The sequence below is a fragment of the Harpia harpyja genome, chromosome 12, assembly GCF_026419915.1.
Source record: "Harpia harpyja isolate bHarHar1 chromosome 12, bHarHar1 primary haplotype, whole genome shotgun sequence".
Lineage (NCBI taxonomy): Eukaryota > Metazoa > Chordata > Aves > Accipitriformes > Accipitridae > Harpia > Harpia harpyja.
The window spans coordinates 15,598,613-15,618,058 of NC_068951.1; the positions used below are offsets into that span (position 1 = coordinate 15,598,613).

Genomic DNA, 19,446 nt, shown 5'->3' on the forward strand with positions numbered 1-19,446 from the left:
ACATGGAATGGTCCTTGTTTTATTTCTTTGGTGTGATGGAACTTGTAAAGGAACGTGGTTCCCCTTTTCAGGGGTGCCTGCTCTTTCTGAAGATGAGCACATTACTGGGTTTGACCGTGTGGGTTTTCTGTTTAATCTGAATACTGAAACAGTGCATGCAGATACTGGTGTGGGTATTTCAGCTCCCTCAGTTTGCTCTGATTTATTAGTGAAGTGACACCAGCCAGAGAAGGCATTTTCTCACTTGGGGTGTGCAAGTGAAGCATCAGAGGCACAGGAGAAGAACCTGTGGATGCTATACCACCATCTCCAAGTGAAAATGTTGCTCTTCCTCACTCATTTTGATGTAATATGCGTGTCCCAAAGCCCACAACAGCATCAGGTTATGGCCTCTTTAGTGATGCCACCTACAGGCCGTCCCCAGTAGGCATCAGTGTTGTCCCACGTACAGCACACAGGTACAGATTTGCAGTCCTAGAAGGGCTGGCTGGAGAAGAGAGGGTGCCCCGAGACCTAACTTCTGGGTAGTATCAATTGGAGGAAGATGCCGGCAACCAGGCTGAGGGAAGGGATCCCAGGACGTCTGCCTGGGTCAGCCTTTAGGCGTGCCATTATTTCCTGCTTCCTTGTCTTCCAGTCTGACCTTGACAGCAAGTCCTGATTTGCTCTCACAGAGGGCAAGAGCCATTATCTTAATGATTTACAGCAATATGTAAAATCTGTATCCCTCCCAACCCGCAAACTAGATTAGGCTGGATGGTGATAATGACAGTGATGTTAAAATCACCCAGAGTTTTCTCTGCGCTGTGCATGTGGTGCATTAAGGCAAAAGAGATTTCTGTGCATACCAGTACTAACTTATTTTCTCGAGGTGCCCCCTTACCGTGACAGAGATGGTTATGAGGCTCCTTGGCCAGTGGGCAGATGGGTGCCCGCATCCAGCACCCTGCTCGAGTTGGTGAGGCTACAGAACAGTTCAGGCAGCTGTTTCTCAAAAGCAGCTCAGAAGATATGGCAATAGTCAGGAAAATAAAAGAGTAGAAAAATAAAATCAGCCTGTCTGGCATTCAGGAGGATCCCTGATTGCAAAAGATGCATTAAAAAAGTAGGCTTACTCAAGCAGGAGGGTGAGAGAAAGAAGATGGTGGTGTAGGAAAGTATCAGAAGTCAGTGCAAGACCTAATGAAGAGGAGGGTGATCTTATTTTTAAAGCAGGCTGATTTTACTCATGTTCATTCTCTCATCACTTTTGCATGCCCTCTCACAAGCATGCGTCACCTGTGCTACATGTCCATATGGTCTGGCCAGGGACACTGTGGGAGGGTAAGGGATGTTTGGACATGTCTTTTATACTTCTTAGGAGTCACTGATTATTATGGAATGATCCTTTTGACTCGGGATCTTGCTTGACCCTCCACAAATCCCAGGCACTCTCTGTTTCCTCAGTTTGCGTATTTTTTTAGTAAAGATTTTAGTAAGGCTTTTGATACTGTCCCTCACAGCTTCCTTCTGGACAAGTTGTCCAATTGTGAGATGAGTGAGGTCACGGTGAGCTGGGTGAAGAACTGGCTGAAGGGCAGAGCTCAAAGGCTTGTAGTGATTGGGGCTACGTCTGGCTGGTGACTGGTGACCAGTGGTGTTCCTCAGGGCTCAGTCCTAGGGCCAGCACCATTCAATAATTTTATCAGTGGTCTGGATGCAGGAGTTGAATGCACCATTAGCAATTTTGCTGACGATACTAAGCTGGGAGTGCTGTTGACTCTCTGAAGGGACAAGAGGCCATGCAGAGGGATCTAGATAGATTGGAGCATGAAATTTAACAAGTCCAAGTGCTGGATTCTGCACCTGGGACAGAGTAACGCCAGGCACAAGTACAAATTGGGAGAGGATTGGCTGTAGAGCAGCCCTGCAGAAAGGGATCTGGGGGTGCTGGTCGGCAGTATGCTCAACAGGAGCCAGGAATGTGTGCCCTGGCAGCCAAGGGGGCAAACCCCATCCGGGGGTGCATCAAACACAGCATGGCCAGCCAGTCAAGAGAGGGGATTGTCCCGCTGTATTCGGTGTTGGTGTGGCCTCACCTCGAGTACTGTGTGCAGTTCTGGGCCCCTCCATTTAAGAAGGATGTGAAGGTACTGGACATTCATGTCCAGAGGAGGGCTACCAAGCTGGTGGCAGGGCTGGAAGGAATGTCCTATGAGGAGTGGCTAAGGACACTGGGTTTGTCTGGTTTGGAGAAAAGGAGGCTGAGGGGGGACCTCATTGCTGTCTGCAGCTTCCTGAGGAGGGGAAGTGGAGAGGGAGGTGCTGAGCTCTTCTCCCGGCAATCCAGGGACAGGACACCCAGGAATGGTTCAAAGCTGCACCAGGGCAGGTTCAGACTGGACGTTTGGAAACATTTTGTTACCCAAAGGGTGGTCAAACACTGGAACAGGCTTCATGGAGAGGTGGTTGATGCCCCAAACCTGTCAGTGTTTAAGAGGCATTTGGACAATGCCCCTAATAATATGCTTTAATTTTTGGTCAGCCCTGAAGTGGATGGCTCATCAGTTGGACTAAATGATCATTGTAGGTCCCTTCCAACTGGACTATTCTCAGATGGGTTGTTGGTTTGTTGGGGTTTTTTGTCTACAGTCTGTCTCATGTTTTGAGATGACAGGAGTGTTGACGCGGAAGTCACAGACACTGCACACAATCAATATGATCAAGCAGATGCCACTTTATTGCCAAGATAGCTCAGTTTATATGTTCATTCTAGTTACTGTTCACGCATAAGCAAATTAGAGATTGGTTAGCATGAGCTGTCCACGCGCCTAGTTACACCTAATGATTGGTTATAACAACACTGTACACGCGCATAAACATAAGGCATAATTGGTTGCATTAACTAAAACATGCGAAACTTGTCTCAGGCTAATTGGTCAAGATAAGCTGCCGAATTGAGGTTCTTTGTGCCAAGTTCCCTTTATGCACACCTGTGTTCTTCTAATTGGTATCTTTCTTTTTTTGTCTTCTTGTTTATTCTGTTCAAGGCCTTCTAAAGGCGTCTGGAATGCTCTTACTACCATTAGCTAAATATGTGTCCACTAGCAAAGCGTCCTAGAAGCCTGCTGCCTACAAAACATCCTTGGCTTACAAATTGATCAATTCTATCGAGTCTGGATTGTTCACTATGTGCCCATTACTTTCCAAGTATCCCACACAGGAGAGATTGTCATTTACAGTTTGGTGTACAAAACCACATTGTCACCTTCTTAACACCACATTGTTATTAGCGGGCAGGCCAAGCCATCTGCTAGTGAGTTATCTGGTCTACTCAGTGTTTGCTAGTCACATCCATATTTACCAAACATGTCACTCTGTTAACACAGGCTTTACTGTATCCAAATGAAGCAGGTGATTGGAAGAAGCCCAGGATTTGCCAAAGGTGAATCGTGTCACTAACCTGACCACCCTCTACGACAAAATAGCATTTTCTGCCGACATGGGGAGAGCAGAGGATGTTGTTTGCCTGGATGTCGGCAAAGCGTTCAACACAGTTTCCCACAGTCTTCTCCTGGACAAGCTGGCAAGGTGCAGACAAGATGGGTAGGAAACTGGCTTACAGGCTGTGCTCAGAGGGTGGTGATGGATGGTTTTTACTCAGGTCTGCTGGTTTGGGAGGCTTCACCAGACTCTGTGAGTCTAGGAAATGTGGTTTTGTTACCCAGTAGCTGTCTTCTCTATTAGCTGCTTTTCAGTGATTTCTGCTCTTCCACAGTGCAGTGAAATAGATGTTCCACCCAGAGCCTTTTTCTTGGAAGAAAATCATCCTACAGAGTCTTTTTTCTTCTGTTTTTAACCAGAACACTGTCTCTATAAGGCTGCAGGCTGTTGAATTGCATTGAGGATGATGGCTTCCGCTCAGCGCTGTGTTGCAACACCTTTCACGATACAATTCTAGGGTCACAACTGTCTTAACTTGGCTGCACAGATGCTTTTAACAGAAATACCTCCATATGTTATGCAATCTGCAGTGCCAGTATCTAGGCCCTGCCCTCTGGTCTCTTCCCTCCCACTCCCTCTTTCTTTCTGCTATCAGTGCCCTCCCCACCTCTCCCTTCATTCCTCAGGACTGCTCAGAGAGGAGCTGATCTTCTTCTGGGGTTAAGCAGAGTGAATAATGCTGTCATTAGCAAAGAGAAGACAATGTGAAACGCAGTCAGCCTGTGATGCTTGTATATCAGGTGATGCAAAAATATGGAAAGTCCATGATGTTGTTAGAGAAGAAATCTACAGGATTTGCTTTCTGCCAAGTTAAGCTGATGCAGCTCGTTCTTTCCAGATCAGGCTGTTTATATTCTCTGCCTTTTTCCTATGCCATTCTTTCTCTTTTTTTTCCCCCAAACCACTGACCATAATTGTTTAAAATACAGGCTTTACATGTGAATGGTTCTTTTTGGGAAGCGGAACTTTCCATACTGCTGCTTTTCAGCTACATATGGAGAGAGTGCTAGGGAGGCAGTCAGGGCTGACTGACAACCTAGTGCTGTGGCCAGGGAAATTCTGGCACAGCTACATTCAGCTGTCTGCTTTACACATGAAGATCCTTAAGCTCAATGTAAGTTTACCATTTCAGCTAAACAATAGAGCAATTATTCTGAGGGAATAGAAGGGAGGAGTTATTGCAGGGTTGTTTTATAGCATCTTTCCTAGACCTTAAACACCAGTATTATCCTTCTCTTCCACATTCTCAATGCTGCTTTCAGGTATTGGTTCACTGTTGTATATAGGAGGGAGAGACAGGGTGCGTACATGTATGTGTAATGGGTGGTATTTTTATAAAGAATCATTGTGGTAGGAATTTCTTGTCCAAAATTCTATTTTTTCTGGGACAGACTTAAATATTAGAATGATGTGGATGCTCAACACTTTGAAGGAGTGGTCTTCTGGCACAGTGAGGAAGCACTTGACTTTCTCTACTGGTTTTGGCTGGGATAGAGTTAATTTTCTTCATAGTAGCTGGTATGGTGCTAGGTTTTGGATCTGTGACCAGTGTTGATAGCACAGGCATGTTGTAGCTGTTGCTGAGCAGTGCTTGCACAGCGTCAAGGTCTTTTCTGCTTCTCGCCCTGCCCCACCAGTGAGCAGGCTGGGGTTGTGCAAGAAGCTGGGAGGGGAGGCAGCTGGGACGGCTGACCCCAACTGACCCAAGGGATATCCCACACCATATGACGCTGTGCTCGGCAATAAAAGCTGAGGGAAGAAGGAGGAAGAGGGGCATTCAGAGTTACGGCGTTTGTCTTCCCAAGTCACTGTTACGCGTGGTGGAGCCCTGCTTTCCCAGGGATGGCTGAACGCCTGCCTGCAATGGGAAGTAGTGAATGAATTCCTTTTGCTTTGCTTGCGTGCGCGGCTTTTGCTTTACCTGTTAAACTGCCTTTATCTCAACCTGTGAGTTTTTGCACTTTTACCCTTCCAATTCTCCTCCCCATCCTGCTATGGGGGTGTGAGCGAGCGGCTGCGTGGGGCCAAGCTGCCCAGGGGGGCTGACCCACAACACTCTCCCCTAAGCAAGCAGGCGCATGAAGCGGAGGCAGTGTCAAGCTATTAATTCAGCATGCTGCCCCAGCTAACTAATTCTGCATCAGCTGGCTTCCCTTCACTGCTTCCAGCCTCGGAGCAGCCCGGCCCCACGTGAAGCCGTGTATTTCTGCACGGCACCATGTTTTTCTGCGTAACCAAACCTGATGATTTGTGTACAACACCCCAGGAGAGAGCAATGAATCAATTGTAAAAGTCTAAAAAATGGACGTTTGTGATTTGTGAGCTCTACCAGCTTCTGAGCAAGAAATCGCACAGCTGACGTGTATAATGTAACAGGAGAAGGAAGTCTATTAAACGTGACCCCCCTGCCAGCAGCAGCTTACACTGTGCCAAGAGTAACCCTAGAAATTCTTCGTAAAATAGCATGTTGGCTCACGTTCTACCAAGAAACTCAAGGAAAGCAACTCTATACCTTGCTAATCTCTGAATCTTGATAAGCACTGGAGTTGGGGCTGGCCTGAGGAAGTTGTGATTTAAAAAGAAATGCTGTATATTTGGGCGCTTTGAAGACTTAGCAACATAGGCGAAGGATACCAGAATGCTGAGGACTTGGCTCTTGGTGTGGCAGGTTGGGCCACCAGTGTGCAAGGTTTAGAAAGGTGGCACCATGGGTGGGGAGGGAAAGGGGACCACATCAGGAGGTGCATGGGAAGCGGCGTGGCTGTAAGAGACCAAAGCAACAGCTTAATCCCCTATTCCAGGCTGGGAGATGGGGGTAAACTTTTTGTTGCCCAAATGAGGAGAGCATCGACTTCATCCCTGCTGTGGGGAGCAGGGGAGATCACCCCACCTCCAGACCTGCAGGACACATCCTGCTCTCCAGGGCAATTTGCAACCATCAAACCCAGTTTGTGAAGTGATGGCGTATGGGGGCCTTGGTGGAATGTCAAATTCCTGTGTAATGCAAGTTGTTAATAACACCAGAAAGTCACTTTGTAGACAAACCATAAAATAACACCCATTTAGAGCAGGAGCTCGCTCTCCCAAGGCCAAGATACAGCAAAGTCTCTAAGCTCTTAACCTCCAGCTACAACAGTTGCATTTTTACCAGGAAAGAGTTTGAAGTCTAAATGTTTTAAAGGGAATTTCCAATAGGTGAACATTGTTCCTGTTTTGCTGTTGTCCCTAACTTCCTGTTGCCAAATGTGTCTGGCAGAGAATTCCAGTCCTAAACCACCGAGCAAGAAGTGGAGGAAAGGCACGGCAGGCACCAACCATGGCACCAAGCAGCGTGGTGGTGGGCAGGGAAGGGACGCCAAACTAACAATGTGACGGTAGGCAGGGTGACGAAGGGGCTGACAATGCCCTCCCTCAGCCCCTCGCCACCCTGCCTGGATCCTGCCCTGAGCCCCGCACGCCTCCCTCCTGCAGCCAGGAGAGAAGGGGGTTCCCACTAAAGGGTCCCTGCTAAACCCTTACTTCCCTGCAAAACTATTGTAAACTCCGTCTCCTGAGGCAGTTCTTTGTACCTGTGTTAATGTCATGCCATACCAGTGCTTTTCATGGCTTATTAATTAACTTCCACCCACCTGTGGGAACACCTAGCCACTCCCTTTGTCCTCACCTATCCCAGCCATTTATAGCAGCGATGGGATGCTAGAAATAGAGACGCGTACACTAAGACCTGGAGGAGCCTGTAGACGAAAGGAGTATTGGAGTCGATTTGCAAAGGAGGTATTTTCTAGCTCACAGCAGTGAGGCAGCATGAAAAGCCCTGGGTGCACTTCAAGGTAAGAGGAGAGGGAGGTGAATGCTATGGGTGCAGAATTAAGACATGGTTTGTAGAAACGTCTGCTTCAGGTAATCCCTGTAAGTTGTTAATAGCCGGTGGAGTTAGTTACAGTTTGCTCCAGGGTAGAGATTAATTTCGCCGTGAATGTTTCTTTCCTGTATTCCAGGTCTTTTAATTTGAAAGAACCTTGTTAGGTTGACATGGAGGTGTGTTATTTTCAGCTTAAGCCAAATGAACGAGAAGGTTGTCCCAAGCCTTAAAGCATCCATAGCAGCACCTCCAAGTGTGACCTGAGAGGTAGTTTTCCATGTTTTCTTCCTGGCTGGCAGATGGCACGGCACAGGTCAGAAAGGCAAGTCGAACCTCCAGCGCCAGCCCTGCTGATAGCTTTGCAAGATTTTTGGTTTCTGAGAAGAATTTTGTGCCTTAGCAATCAGCTCCCAAGTGCTTCCTCAAAGGGCTCCCAGGCTGGTTGCATGTCTTGCGTGACTTTCATGCGATGTTCGAATAGTGGCTTTCTCTCTTGAACTTTGCAAAAGACTATATTAATGGGGCAAAAAAGTAGATGGGGACTCTGATCATAACCTGCAGCTCTCAGCTATGTTGGGCTTCATGCACCGCAGGTGAAATGCTTCCTTTGCTGTGGTGTGCGGAAGGAAGAAATCGCTGCAGCCATGATCCTGTGTGTCATGCCCTCCGCGCTCCCGTTGATACTCCAGGTGGTTACGAAATCCCTCTGCTTATGGCTGTAACTGTTTGTTTAAAAGATCAGCACTGTCTTCTGTAACGCCAGGTACCCGCCCCGTTCACCTTCAGCCCGTGCGTGTGAGACAGTCAACAGCAAAATAGTTCTTGGACGAGTGGGACTTGTCTTTCTTGAAGGGATTAAAGGATGGGCGATATTTTAGCCAACATTGAATATGGCGTCTGTTGGCCCAAGTGGCTTGGTCAGAGACTTGCAGTCTTGTGTGTATGTGACACTAAGGAAACAGCCTTTAAAGAGTGGTGCTGGCTCTCACAGAGGTGAGCCAGGGCAGTGGCTGCAGAACAGATGGCGAAACCCCATGTGCAGGTTTGCAGGACATGCTGAAGCCAGTGACAGCCCCTGCGAGTGCTGCTGCTGGTGGCCGAGCCCAGGGGGGCAATGGGGACAGGACCCCCCCCCCCCGCCAGTGATCAGGCACAGGACTCAGCTGCACGAGTGCACCGACGAGCACCCTGTGTACCTGCAACCCCTTTCTCTCGTCTCCCCCCCGGTCTCCGTTTTCCTGCCCTCTTCCCTGGGGATCACCTCGATCCCTGCCCTTGGCCCTTCCCCTGAACGCCTCGGTCGCTCGCCTTTGCTGGGTTGAGGTGCAGCGGGGTGAAGGTGGCTACAGTCCCCTCCCTGTCCCCGCTCCCCACTCGCTCCCTGAACTGGAAAGCAGATCGTTTTCCACCCATACATCCCCAGGCAGGGAAACAAACACCATGCCACAGAGTAGCATTGTTCAGCACCCCTGGGACAAGAAGCCCATCGTTTCTGCATGGGGACTGGCACCACCATGGCCCACATGCTAAAGAAATTGGTCACTCTTGCTCCTTAAAACTGGCTGTTCCAGGAAACTGCCCTGGTTTTGGCAAGCCCGATATAGGCTGGACGGCCACCACTTGCAGCAACAGCGTGGATGTCGCTTGGCTGCAGGTTGCCATTGTCCTCAGGACAGTGCCACAAAGAGCGGGGTGAGCTCTGCACGGGCCCTTGGGGCTCGCTGGTGGCACACTTGTGCCCAAAACTTGCCCACAGGGCACGTTTGGCATTGCAGTACCAGTCCCTTATGCTGCACCAGCAACATTTTGAGGCTTTATGTGCCTAGATAATCCAGACCGTTATCCCTCCTTGTGTCTCCGGTGTAAAAGCCAGCTGTTGTTTGCAGCTTTTAAAGCACATCCAGACAAAAATGGGTCTGCTGGGAGCATCCAGTCACACTGGAGATGGGCTCAGTGTGCTGCATGTGTTTGAAGATTTGGAGGCAGGATGGCACTGTGTAATCTCTTATTAAACAACTATTAAAATATGGTGGGATGCCTTGAGATGATAAGATGTAGAGGTCTGCAGAGCCTGTCTTCTTGCAGTAGAAGGGACTGGTAATCATACTGGAGCATGTTGTGATCCTGATCTATCTTCAGGACTGTTTTAGGTGTCTGCTGATTTATTTGCCCCATAAAACATTGATCTGAGTTGCCATTTTGGGGACACCACCCAAACAAATGTGTGGACCATTATCGCACATGTTAAGCTCTACAGAAAGGGTGCAGAAGAAGGATGTCACTGGACCAGCTTATGAAAGACCTCCAGGCAGGCAGGGTGACACGTTTTGGAAAACCATCACGCTAATGTCAGCTTCCATTTAAATGAAAGACCAAGAAAATAGACAGGGGCTGCATTTGACAGATATGAGCCTGCTTGCTGCCTGTGGGCCCCTCTGCATTTCTTCTCCTGTCTGATCTCTACTTACATATATGTAGAGTGATCAAAGGAAAAGGGATTTTCTCACCCCTGTCCGCCTAACAGGCCTGGGACAAAAAATTAGGAAATACTGATGACAGGCTGCCTGTAGCTATGTCTTGAAACTCTTCATGGAGAAGCTGTGCTGCAAATTCTTATCAGAGATTGGTACCAGCTGTGGCTGAGGGTCTTCCCTGGCTTTGGAAGGGCTCTTCTGCCTGAGGATTTCCCACTTTGCCTGGGGTGCTGTTGGACAAGGCAAACACTCCGGTGCAAAGCAAAGCTTGAAGCAAAAGTGGTTTCGGGCAGGTTTGTGTGGCAGGCAAAGTCAAACGCTTTTCTGCAGTGCCATCACAGTGTTGCGACATCACTGCCTGTCTCCACTCTTCCACTGTGTTTACATTTGGTTCGTGGCTCCCCAATCACAGCTGGCTACAATGGCTGTAGCCATGTGCAGCTCTTCATGTTCTGTTGGACTTTGCTCTCATCCTCTCTTCAGTTTTCCATGGCCAGACCCAGGCTGTCACAGCCTGGCTTGTCGTACTGTGCCCAGTCAGTGGGAGGTTGTAGACCATGCCAGATAAAGCTGGTGGCTGCACTCTTGAAAGGCCAGCTGGAAGGAGCAATTCAGCGTCTTTCACATGGTACAAGCTAGAGGCTATGAAAGCCACCATCCTGTGCAGCAGCACCATGTGTGAGGACCCCTTGGCCAGGAAGACAGTAGAAAACACCACCAGGTCCAGCCCACAGTGAGCCATTTGCCCCCATCGATTGTCAGACTGGGCAGGCCTGGAGCCTTCCTTGCTGGCTTGGGAGAGTGGGAACCACAAGTGTGACCATCCCGTGCTGTAAATAGGACTATATCTTCTCAAAACAACTTAAAGCCCAAGCCAGATCTGCTGCATTTTGGAAATGGCGGCTGAAAACATGGAATTCACACTGAGTCAGAAAAGCTTTTAGCATCGGGGAAGTCAGATCAAGCTTAGTGATGAAAAGTTCCTTTTTGGCGGGCATCAAACCTTCAAAAGATCCTGTACGTGTGTCAGCTAGAATGCACTGGCAATGATACATGGTGGTTGCCTAATCAGTGCTGGAAAAGACCCCTCATCATTATCCAGACAAAGCACAGATAGATGAGGTGCTTGGTCCAAAGGGCTGCCTCTGAGCTCAGCGGTTTAAAGTCTGGCCAAGGTGAGAAGACAGGATGAAAGGGAGACCTGGAGGAGGCTAAGCGTGGGAGCTGGGCTGGGAGGAGGAGCTGTTGCAGCAGGAAAGCAGTCCTCTTGTTTGAAAGCAAGGCATAATTAGTCCACTACAGGTGCTGTTGGGTTATTAATTGGTTTTCTGTATTGAAAAATCTCAGTTATATTGAAAAAAATTCAGTTTAGTGGTTCTTTGAGATCCCCATCTTCTGGAGTGATGTGATTACAGGAGCCGCTCAGATTTCTTACAAAGGAAATCCTTATACCCCTACAAAGGGCTCATTTTCTAGTGAATAAACTAGAAGCTTGAATAGTGAATAAGCTCTAAAGCCCCAGAAAACCAAAAGAAAGGAAAAGGCAGCAGAGCGAGAGGCTGTTGGAAGAGCTTAGGCTCTGCCTGCAGTAGGCTGTGTCTTGCCAAAGGCCAAAATTAGGGGAATGGTAGTGCAAGTGCAGTTTCTCACTGTCCTGCCTCTAATGCCAGAGCTGCTGACACAGCTTGGGGAGCCAAAGGTGGCTGGCACCACGAAGACATAAAATTGTGCTCCCGGTGATAAAAACTCCCAAGGGCAATATGCAAAGTTTGGTGGTTCGCATTTGGGGAAGGATTGTCAGATAAAAATCCACTGAAACTCTTCTTTCTTTCCAGGCATATCAAATGTTTCATCATTTTCTGCCTTTGCCTGGGACTCATCTTCCTGTCAGGATTCTTCCGTATGAAGAATAAAAATTACATGTAAGTAAGTGCAGCAGAAGCAAGGTTGCATGACTTCGTCTGCCCAGGGCAGCAAGGATCTGACCTGTGATGCTCTCAATTTAAGTCTCATGAGGTTTAGGCTAATACTGGAAGGGCGGCGGTCCAAAGTTAGGTCCTAGATCCACATTTGGGCAGGCAAGGGACCAAATTAGCCAAAGTGCAGCTCTCTGGGGCAAAATCAGCTGTATGGAAAAAGAAAAGGGGATTGAGCTGAAGCCTTTGGGTAAGTGAGGACCTGGAGAAGCAGAAAACTGTTCAACATGTATGCCTGAGGGATGGGGCTTGTTTGGGTTGGTGCCTTGCACCAGCTGCAGGTGTGGTATCAGAAGGAGAACCTGCTCAGGTTTGGCTTCGCCAGGTCTCAGAAATGGGATATGGCACTGGAGAGGCTCTTTTTCCCATCTGTTGCCTTCCTGCAGAATCTCGAAGAGCCACAAGGAGCTGCTGATACCTTACAAGCCTTGCCGTGCCAAGACTAATGTCATGTTCCTCAAGACCCACAAGACAGCCAGCAGCACTGTCCTGAACATCATGTTCAGGTTTGCGGAGAGGTACAACCTCACCGTCGCCCTCCCAGCTGACCAGCTCGTCCACCTGGGCTACCCAAAGACCTTCGTGGCCCACTTTGTGGAGGAATTTGAAGCCATAGGACAAAACTACAACATCATGTGTAACCACCTGCGGTTTAACCCCTCAGAGGTAAGAAAGAGCCACGACACCTGCAGAGAAACCTGGTTGAACAAGCAGTGCCTCCGGACTAACAGCCTGTCTTCTTCCTCCCCGCAAACAGGTGAAAAAGGTGATGGCAGCAAACACCTTCTACTTCTCCATCCTGAGGAACCCCATTCGTCTGCTAGAGTCTTCCTACGTCTACTACAAGGACAATGTCCCTGCCTTCAGGATCTCCAAGGACGTGAACGAGTTCCTGGCGTCACCCATGAAGTATTACCATCTGGCAGATTACAAGAAAAACATGTATGCCAGGAATATCATGTGGTTTGACTTTGGCTATGATAACAATGCAGAGGACAACAAAAAGTACGTCCAGGCAGTCTTGAAGGAGATTGAACAGAACTTCCATCTGATCTTGATATCAGACTACTTTGATGAGTCCATGATCCTCTTGAAGCACACTTTGTGCTGGGATCTGGATGACATGATTTACTTTAAGCTCAATTCCAGAAGCCAGGACACTGTCCAGACCTTGACTCCAGAAAGCGAGGAGCGGATAAAAGTGTGGTGCTCACTGGACTGGAAGCTCTACCTGCACTTCAACCAGAGCTTCTGGAGGAGAATTGAGGAGACCATAGGACTCAAGGAGCTGGAGAAGGAGGTGAATCGCCTGCGAACAAGACAAAAGGAGCTCATGGAGACCTGTCTCTCGGAGCAGGAGGCAGTGGGGAAGGATGACATCAAGAACAAAGCTTTCCTGCCTTTCCAGTCAGGGGCTGCAAATATCCTTGGGTACAACCTCAAACAAGACGTAGACAACATGACTCTCAGAACCTGCCAGAAAATGGTTATGCCAGAGCTCCAGTACACGTCCTATCTTTACACTGTTCAACACCCGCACAAGAAGAGGAAGATCTTGCCCTTGCCGTGAACCAGTTTCCAGGAGAAGACGCAGCTCCCAACTCCCAACTAGGGCATGCGACAACCCACTGTGTTTCCCACCGCTTTGCATCACCCCATGTCTGGCATGTGACTGGCCCACAGGACTCTCGTGCATGAGGGGGAGGCAGGGGGGGAGTTTGTTCTGGACCACCAAGCTGGTGGTGGGTCCCTTTTTGGGGACCTTGAGCCAAAGGCTCTGCATGGGCCGGATCCTACGTGATCCCTTCTCCCCGTTTCCAGGGCGGGGGACAGCCTGCTGCTGCTGAGCGCTGGGTAGGCTTTCAGCTGGCTTAGATGTTTCTGCCTCTTAATCATTAATCACAGACTTAATCATTTTGTTTGCATTCGACTTTATTAAATAGCCGTCATTACATCCAGGCTGGTCACAGCTTGCTAGAGCAAGTCCTGACTTTCGGCATTTAGGGAAAAAAGGGGAGGGGGAGAGAAACGAGGAGGAGAGCAGGACAAGGGGATGAAGTGCTTGAAGGAGTAGGAGAGACGTTGGGTCTCCAGTCCAGCAGCATCCATGCTCAACCACATGCCTTGTGATGCTGAGGCTGCTTTTCAAATGAGCGTCCCAAGCATCGTGCCCAAAGCCAGGCACGCTGTCTGTCAGCCTTTCCCCACCGACACATGAGACATCCCTCTCGTGTCATGAGATGTGGGGGGCCTCTGCACCACTTGGGACAGCTTGGTGCTCCCCTGGGAGGGCCTGTTTTGTGGTTTCACCCCTCTCTATTGGGTGAGGGTCCCTGGCCCCTGGGCATGGATGGTCCCTTGGGCTCAACATCTCTAAAGCCCTTTATCAGCAGAGACTTTGTTGGCCCCCCTTGCCATGTTGGCTAAACTCTCCAACACCGATTAGGAGAGGGCTGGAGGGAGGTATGGCCGCTGCTTGTTTAGGGCATGACCTTGTTATTGAAGGAGGTAATTAAACCTGCCTGGGATATCTTTGCCCATTAGCCCTGCTGCCACGCTGGTGCTGGGAAGGTTCGGCAGAAGAATGGCAGTGCCAAGCCCACCGGCTTTGGCATCACCACTGTTAATGATTGCCCGTCACCAGTTTCCAATGCACCTGCCATTACTGATAGTGTAATATTTCAAAGCTTAGTCAGCGTCTCCTCCCACTCGCACCGGTCAGGGCAGGAGCAGGGACCTGGATGGCGTGACTGGGATGATGGATCCGGGGTCACTCAGCTTGCAGCTTCGCATTGGGGTGAAGCTAGCTGGGCAGCAGCTCAGCCTGCGAAGCTGGAGAGATGCTGTCAGAGGGAAGTGGAGGGAGAAGCAGAGTTGGGATTTTCCTTGGCTATGTTTAAACCCAGCAGGTAGCCAGGGAAGCCAGCTGAGGCAAGGGTTAACCTTGCAATGCAATCCACGCTCCTCCACAACCCCACGTGATGTACAACAGAAACAACATGAGATTAACAGCACCTTCACTGTTTTCTGCTCCAGCAACCCTAGCTAAAATTAACCAGGCTTAGGAAGCATTTGTAACTAGCTGGGGCAGAGGAGACAGCAGCTGCATGTGTTCAGCCTGGGCAGTCCCTGGGGGCTTTTCCCAGCCAATTCTGCAGCATGAGCCTGAACTGTCACCTTGGAGCTTCTGATCCGTGACTTGCCGTATGAATTTTGTCAAGCCCCTTTAGCTAAGCTGATGCCAGTGATGGAATATAAGCGTAAAAATAATTTCTTAACAGCTGACATGTGTCCGGATGGGTGTCCTGGGAAGGCTGGGACCCTCTGGACCACAGCCCACAGGCTGGGGAGCTCATGGCTGCGGTAGACCATGGTGAACACGGGTTGCAGCACCTGGGCAGGGAGGTCGGGCCTCTCCCAGCCTGTGGGAGGAGGGAAACCGAGGCAGGAGATGCAGACACCCCCGTGCCATGGCTCCCTTTGCATTCCCTCCTGGCAGGTTTGAGCAAGGTGGTTTGACAGTCCCCCGGCTCTGCCTGGGCTGATAATGGTGCCTTTGTGCTGCCCGACGCTGCACGAGTGGCTGCCACTGCTGACTCAGGGCTTTTTCCCAGCCAGCGCCACTGCGGGAGCCCCGTGACCCATCGGTGGGGGGGACCCTGCAAGGGGGGGGCTAGCAGCAAAGCAGTGAGGCAACAGGCTCTGCAGAAAGCCAGCAGCTGCAGGAGCCGACAATACCCTGCGGTGGAGGGGACACTCCCAGCTGAGCAGGACCCGGTGAGTGCCTTCGCTTCTCTGTTGGGTGTTTGATCAGCAAAAGCTCCTAATTAAAACACAGGTGAAAGTTGCCCTCGGCCACTCTGGCTGCGCCCTGGAGTGGGATGCCCATCTCCTCCTGCGGCAATAACCTAGGACATGTAGGGACATGTAACCTGGGGACAGCTGACCACGGCGGCTCTCCTGCTGTCCCTGAATGAACAGTGCTCAGGGACCACTCGCAGCCCACTGCCGCAGGGATCCCACGGTTCATGTTGTGCACCCCAGGTTTTCCCTGCAGGGGAGGGGGGAAATGAGGAGCTGGCTGGGTCCACTGCGCTGGAGGTACTAGAAATGCAGGACAAAATGCTCCCTGACCCCCTTGCAAGGAGCCTGACCCCATGCTCCCAGGGTTTTGGCCATGTGGGGACAGGCTCTGTCCCCCCAACACTCACTTGACGGTGGGAGCAGGGAACCACAGGTCTCACCCTGCCCTTTGCTGACTGGCCTCGATTTACCAGAAACTGCTTTTGAAGAGCATCTCGAAGATTGATTTGATTTAATTTTATTTCGGTGTAGCCCAGGTCAGCCTCTTTGGTGTTACCCAAAATCCTGTCCCACCTCAGAGGGGTGGTGACTTGCCACCACAGCAGCACACATTCAGCCCCCCTCAACCTCAACCCTGCCTGTAGCAACCTGCCCTCCAGCCCATGCTCCCAGGGTGGGGGGTTCCCCAAGCCCACCAAGTTAAACCCCAAACCCCTCCAAGGACAATCCAGCTCGCAACCCCAGCCGTGCCCAGCAGCTGGTCCCCCCTGCCTTCATCAACCCACTGGGGTGAGGCTGCATCTTTCTGCCACAGACGCCATGGGCTCCCGGCACTTCCCTGCCCGGACAGTCCTCTTTGAGAAGGAGTCCAATGGTGTCACATACCGCGTGCCTGCTCTGCTCTACCTGCCCTGCGTGGCCAAACTGCTGGCTTTCGCTGAGGAGCGGCTGAGTGCCGACGATGCCCACGCCAACCTGCTGGTGCTGCGCCGCGGCACGATCTACGGGAGCTATGTGGAGGTGGGAGAGGGGGATGCACCTGGCGGGGGGGGGGGCACGCTGGGCTGGGGGCACGGGGACAGCGAGGTGATTATCCTCCACTGCTTGGCACAGCCAAGCTCCTGGAGGCACCCGCATGGGGAGGGGAGGCTGGGTCAGGTGAAGTGGGTTGGTCCTCACCCCTCTCCCTCCTCTCCTCCTCCCTGGGCAGTGGGAAGACATGCGCGTGCTGGAGACGGCGACGCTGCAGCACCACCGGTCAATGAACCCCTGCCCGCTCTATGATGAGTTCACTGGCACCCTCTTCCTTTTCTTCATCACGGTGCTGGGCAGGACCCCTGAAGCCTACCAGATTGTCACCGGCCAAAACGTCACCCGCCTCTGCTGTGTCACCAGCGCTGACCAGGGCCTGAGCTGGAGCACAGCCACAGACCTGACGCAGCAGGTCATTGGTGGGACCATCAAAGGTAGCCCACTGGAGAGGGGCGAGGAGCAGGGGGGGGACAGCCAGCAAGAGGACAACCATGGGTTTTGGCCTCCTGGAGCCACCTGTGGTGTGGCTGGAGGTGGCCTCAGGGTAGGAAGCCCACAAGCATCAAAGAGATGGGGTGGAAGATGACCTCAAGCAGAGGGGAGGGGGGATGGAGGGAGTAGCTGTATCGCACAGGGTGGGAGAGAAGATGGAGAGGCCCTGTAGCTGTGGGTAGGTCCACGTGTGAGGACTGGGCTCTGCTGCACTCCCACCCCACCACCTTGCTTGGCTAGGCTGGTGGGGGGGGGGGGGGGGAATGCTCTGGAGACCCTTCCACGTTGGGCATGGCAGGTGCACCATGGAGGCCACTCTACCCACATCCCATCTCCCCTCCCCAGACTGGGCGACGTTTGCACTGGGCCCCGGGCATGGGATCCAGCTGCGGTCCGGCCGGCTGCTAGTGCCTGCCTACAGCTACCACATCGACTGCAAGGAGTGCTTCGGCCAGCTCTGCAAGACCACCCCTCACTCCTTTGCCTTCTACAGTGATGACCACGGCCGGGGCTGGCGCTTTGGGGAGTTCATCCCCAACCTGCAGACGGGTGAGTGCCAGCTGGTCTCGGTGGACGAGGAGGATGGCTCCAACGTCCTCTACTGCAATGCCCGCAGCCCCTTGGGCTTCAGGGTCCAGGCGCTCAGCACAGATGACGGGGCTGTCTTCCACGGGGGGCAGCTGGTCCAGCGGCTGGTCGAGCCCCCCCATGGTTGTCATGGCAGCGTCGTCGGCTTCCCTGCACCTTTTGTGTATGTCCCCACTGCCCCCTGGGACCCCACGATGCCCCTCCAGGGCTCAGCTCGCCGGCTGCTCCCTGGGATGCTCCAGGGATTTCGGTACCTGCCCACCCGGCAGGCAGCAGGTGATGAGCTGCCCGCTGTAGCCACCAGCAGCCACCATGAGCCAGCCGAGCCCGAGGAGGGCTGTCTTACCCCAGGGCTTCACGGCCATGCCCATGGTATTGCCTCAGTCCAAGGGGACCCTGTGGTGACCCCCAGCCCCGCCGCCTTCTTCCAAGCACCGACGTGGGTCCTCTACTCCCACCCCACCAGCTCCATGTCACGGGTCAACATGGGGGTTCACCTGAGCACATTCCCCAGGGACGTGGAGAGCTGGACTGAGCCGTGGGTCATCTATGAGGGCCCAAGTGCTTACTCGGACCTGGCTTACATGGAGCTGCCCTACAATGAGGCCTCCATCTCTGGTGGCCCAGCCGTCGCTTTCGCCTGCCTCTACGAGAATGGAACGCGGTCGCCCTACGAGCAGATCTCCTTCAGCATGTTCACGCTATACGATGTGCTCCAGAACATCCCCCTGACAGCCGCTGCTCCCCAGCAGGACAGCAGCCCCACACACCGCAGGAAGCGGAGGCAAAAGAGCTGCCTCATCTCCTAATGCCCCCCCAGGTTGGCTCCCCCCTGGTCCCTCAGCACCGGACCCTGTGGCACCAACCCAGAGCCCAGTGCACTGGGATGCTCACAGCCTGGTGTCCTGCCACTGGCCAGCATGGCCACATCACACAGAAGCCATGTACTACCGTCCCAAAACTGGATTTTTATCTTATTTTTATTGCTATTTTTTAATTACATAGTTGATTAGGCATGGAGGCTTGTGCCACCAGCCCAGCCCCAGGCTCCTTTCTAAATACATGAGCCAACCCATGAAATACATAATGGGGGGCAACAGCAGCAAAGCAGGGGAGAAGGCAGCGGGGGACACCCTGTGCCACCTGCCTATGCCAGGTCCTGGGCCGGGGGGACGTCATGCTCCAGCTGTGCCATACCTGGTACTACCACCCTGCTCTGAGGGTTTTCCTCCCATGGTCATAAATACTTATGTTCCTTTTTTAATTGCTCCTTTTTAATGATGCTGTTTGAGCCAATGCCTCTTTTTCTCAACAGTCTCTCCAAAAATCACTGTGCTGGTTTTGGCTGGGGTAGAGTTAATTTTCTTCATAGTACTATATTTTGGATTTGTGCTGAAAACAGCGTTGATGATACAGAGGTGTTTTTGTTACTGCTGAGCAGTGCTTACACAGAGTTAAGGTCTTTTCTGCTCCTCACACTGCCCTACCAGCGAGCAGGCTGGGGGTGCACAAGCAGTTGGGAGGGGACACAGCCGGGACAGCTGACCCCAACTGACCAAAGGGATATTCCAGACCATGTGACATCATGCTCAGCAATAAAACTGGCGGGGGGGGAAAGTTGGCTGGGGGCCGCTGCTCGGGGACTGGCTGGGCATCAGTCAGTTGGTGGTGAGCAATTGTTTTCATTTGTATCACTTGTCTTTCTTGGGTTTTATTTCTCTCTCTCTGTTACTTT

At 51.6% G+C, this 19,446-nt stretch overlaps 2 protein-coding genes across 4 annotated transcripts; both read left to right on the forward strand.

The window, feature by feature from the left end:
- The first annotated feature begins 2 nt into the window (after nucleotides 1-2).
- On the forward strand, nucleotides 3-13,712 carry GAL3ST2 (galactose-3-O-sulfotransferase 2). 3 transcript variants are annotated; one of them, XM_052804574.1, is made up of 4 exons: nucleotides 3-118; nucleotides 11,655-11,741; nucleotides 12,182-12,461; nucleotides 12,553-13,712. In XM_052804574.1, the coding sequence occupies exons 1-4, from the start codon at nucleotides 3-5 to the stop codon at nucleotides 13,363-13,365; spliced, it is 1,296 nt and encodes a 431-aa protein (XP_052660534.1). In that variant the 3' UTR covers nucleotides 13,366-13,712. The 3 variants fall into 3 exon arrangements, with proteins under 3 accessions (XP_052660534.1, XP_052660536.1, XP_052660535.1); XM_052804576.1 differs by lacking the exon at nucleotides 3-118 and adding an exon at nucleotides 3,270-8,108; XM_052804575.1 differs by lacking the exon at nucleotides 3-118 and adding an exon at nucleotides 3,270-7,313.
- A 130-nt stretch (nucleotides 13,713-13,842) lies between these two features.
- NEU4 (neuraminidase 4) lies at nucleotides 13,843-19,441 on the forward strand. Its single transcript, XM_052804570.1, has 4 exons — nucleotides 13,843-15,572; nucleotides 16,414-16,619; nucleotides 16,810-17,065; nucleotides 17,469-19,441. The coding sequence occupies exons 2-4, from the start codon at nucleotides 16,419-16,421 to the stop codon at nucleotides 18,518-18,520; spliced, it is 1,509 nt and encodes a 502-aa protein (XP_052660530.1). The 5' UTR covers nucleotides 13,843-15,572; nucleotides 16,414-16,418; the 3' UTR covers nucleotides 18,521-19,441.
- Nucleotides 19,442-19,446: the final 5 nt, after the last annotated feature.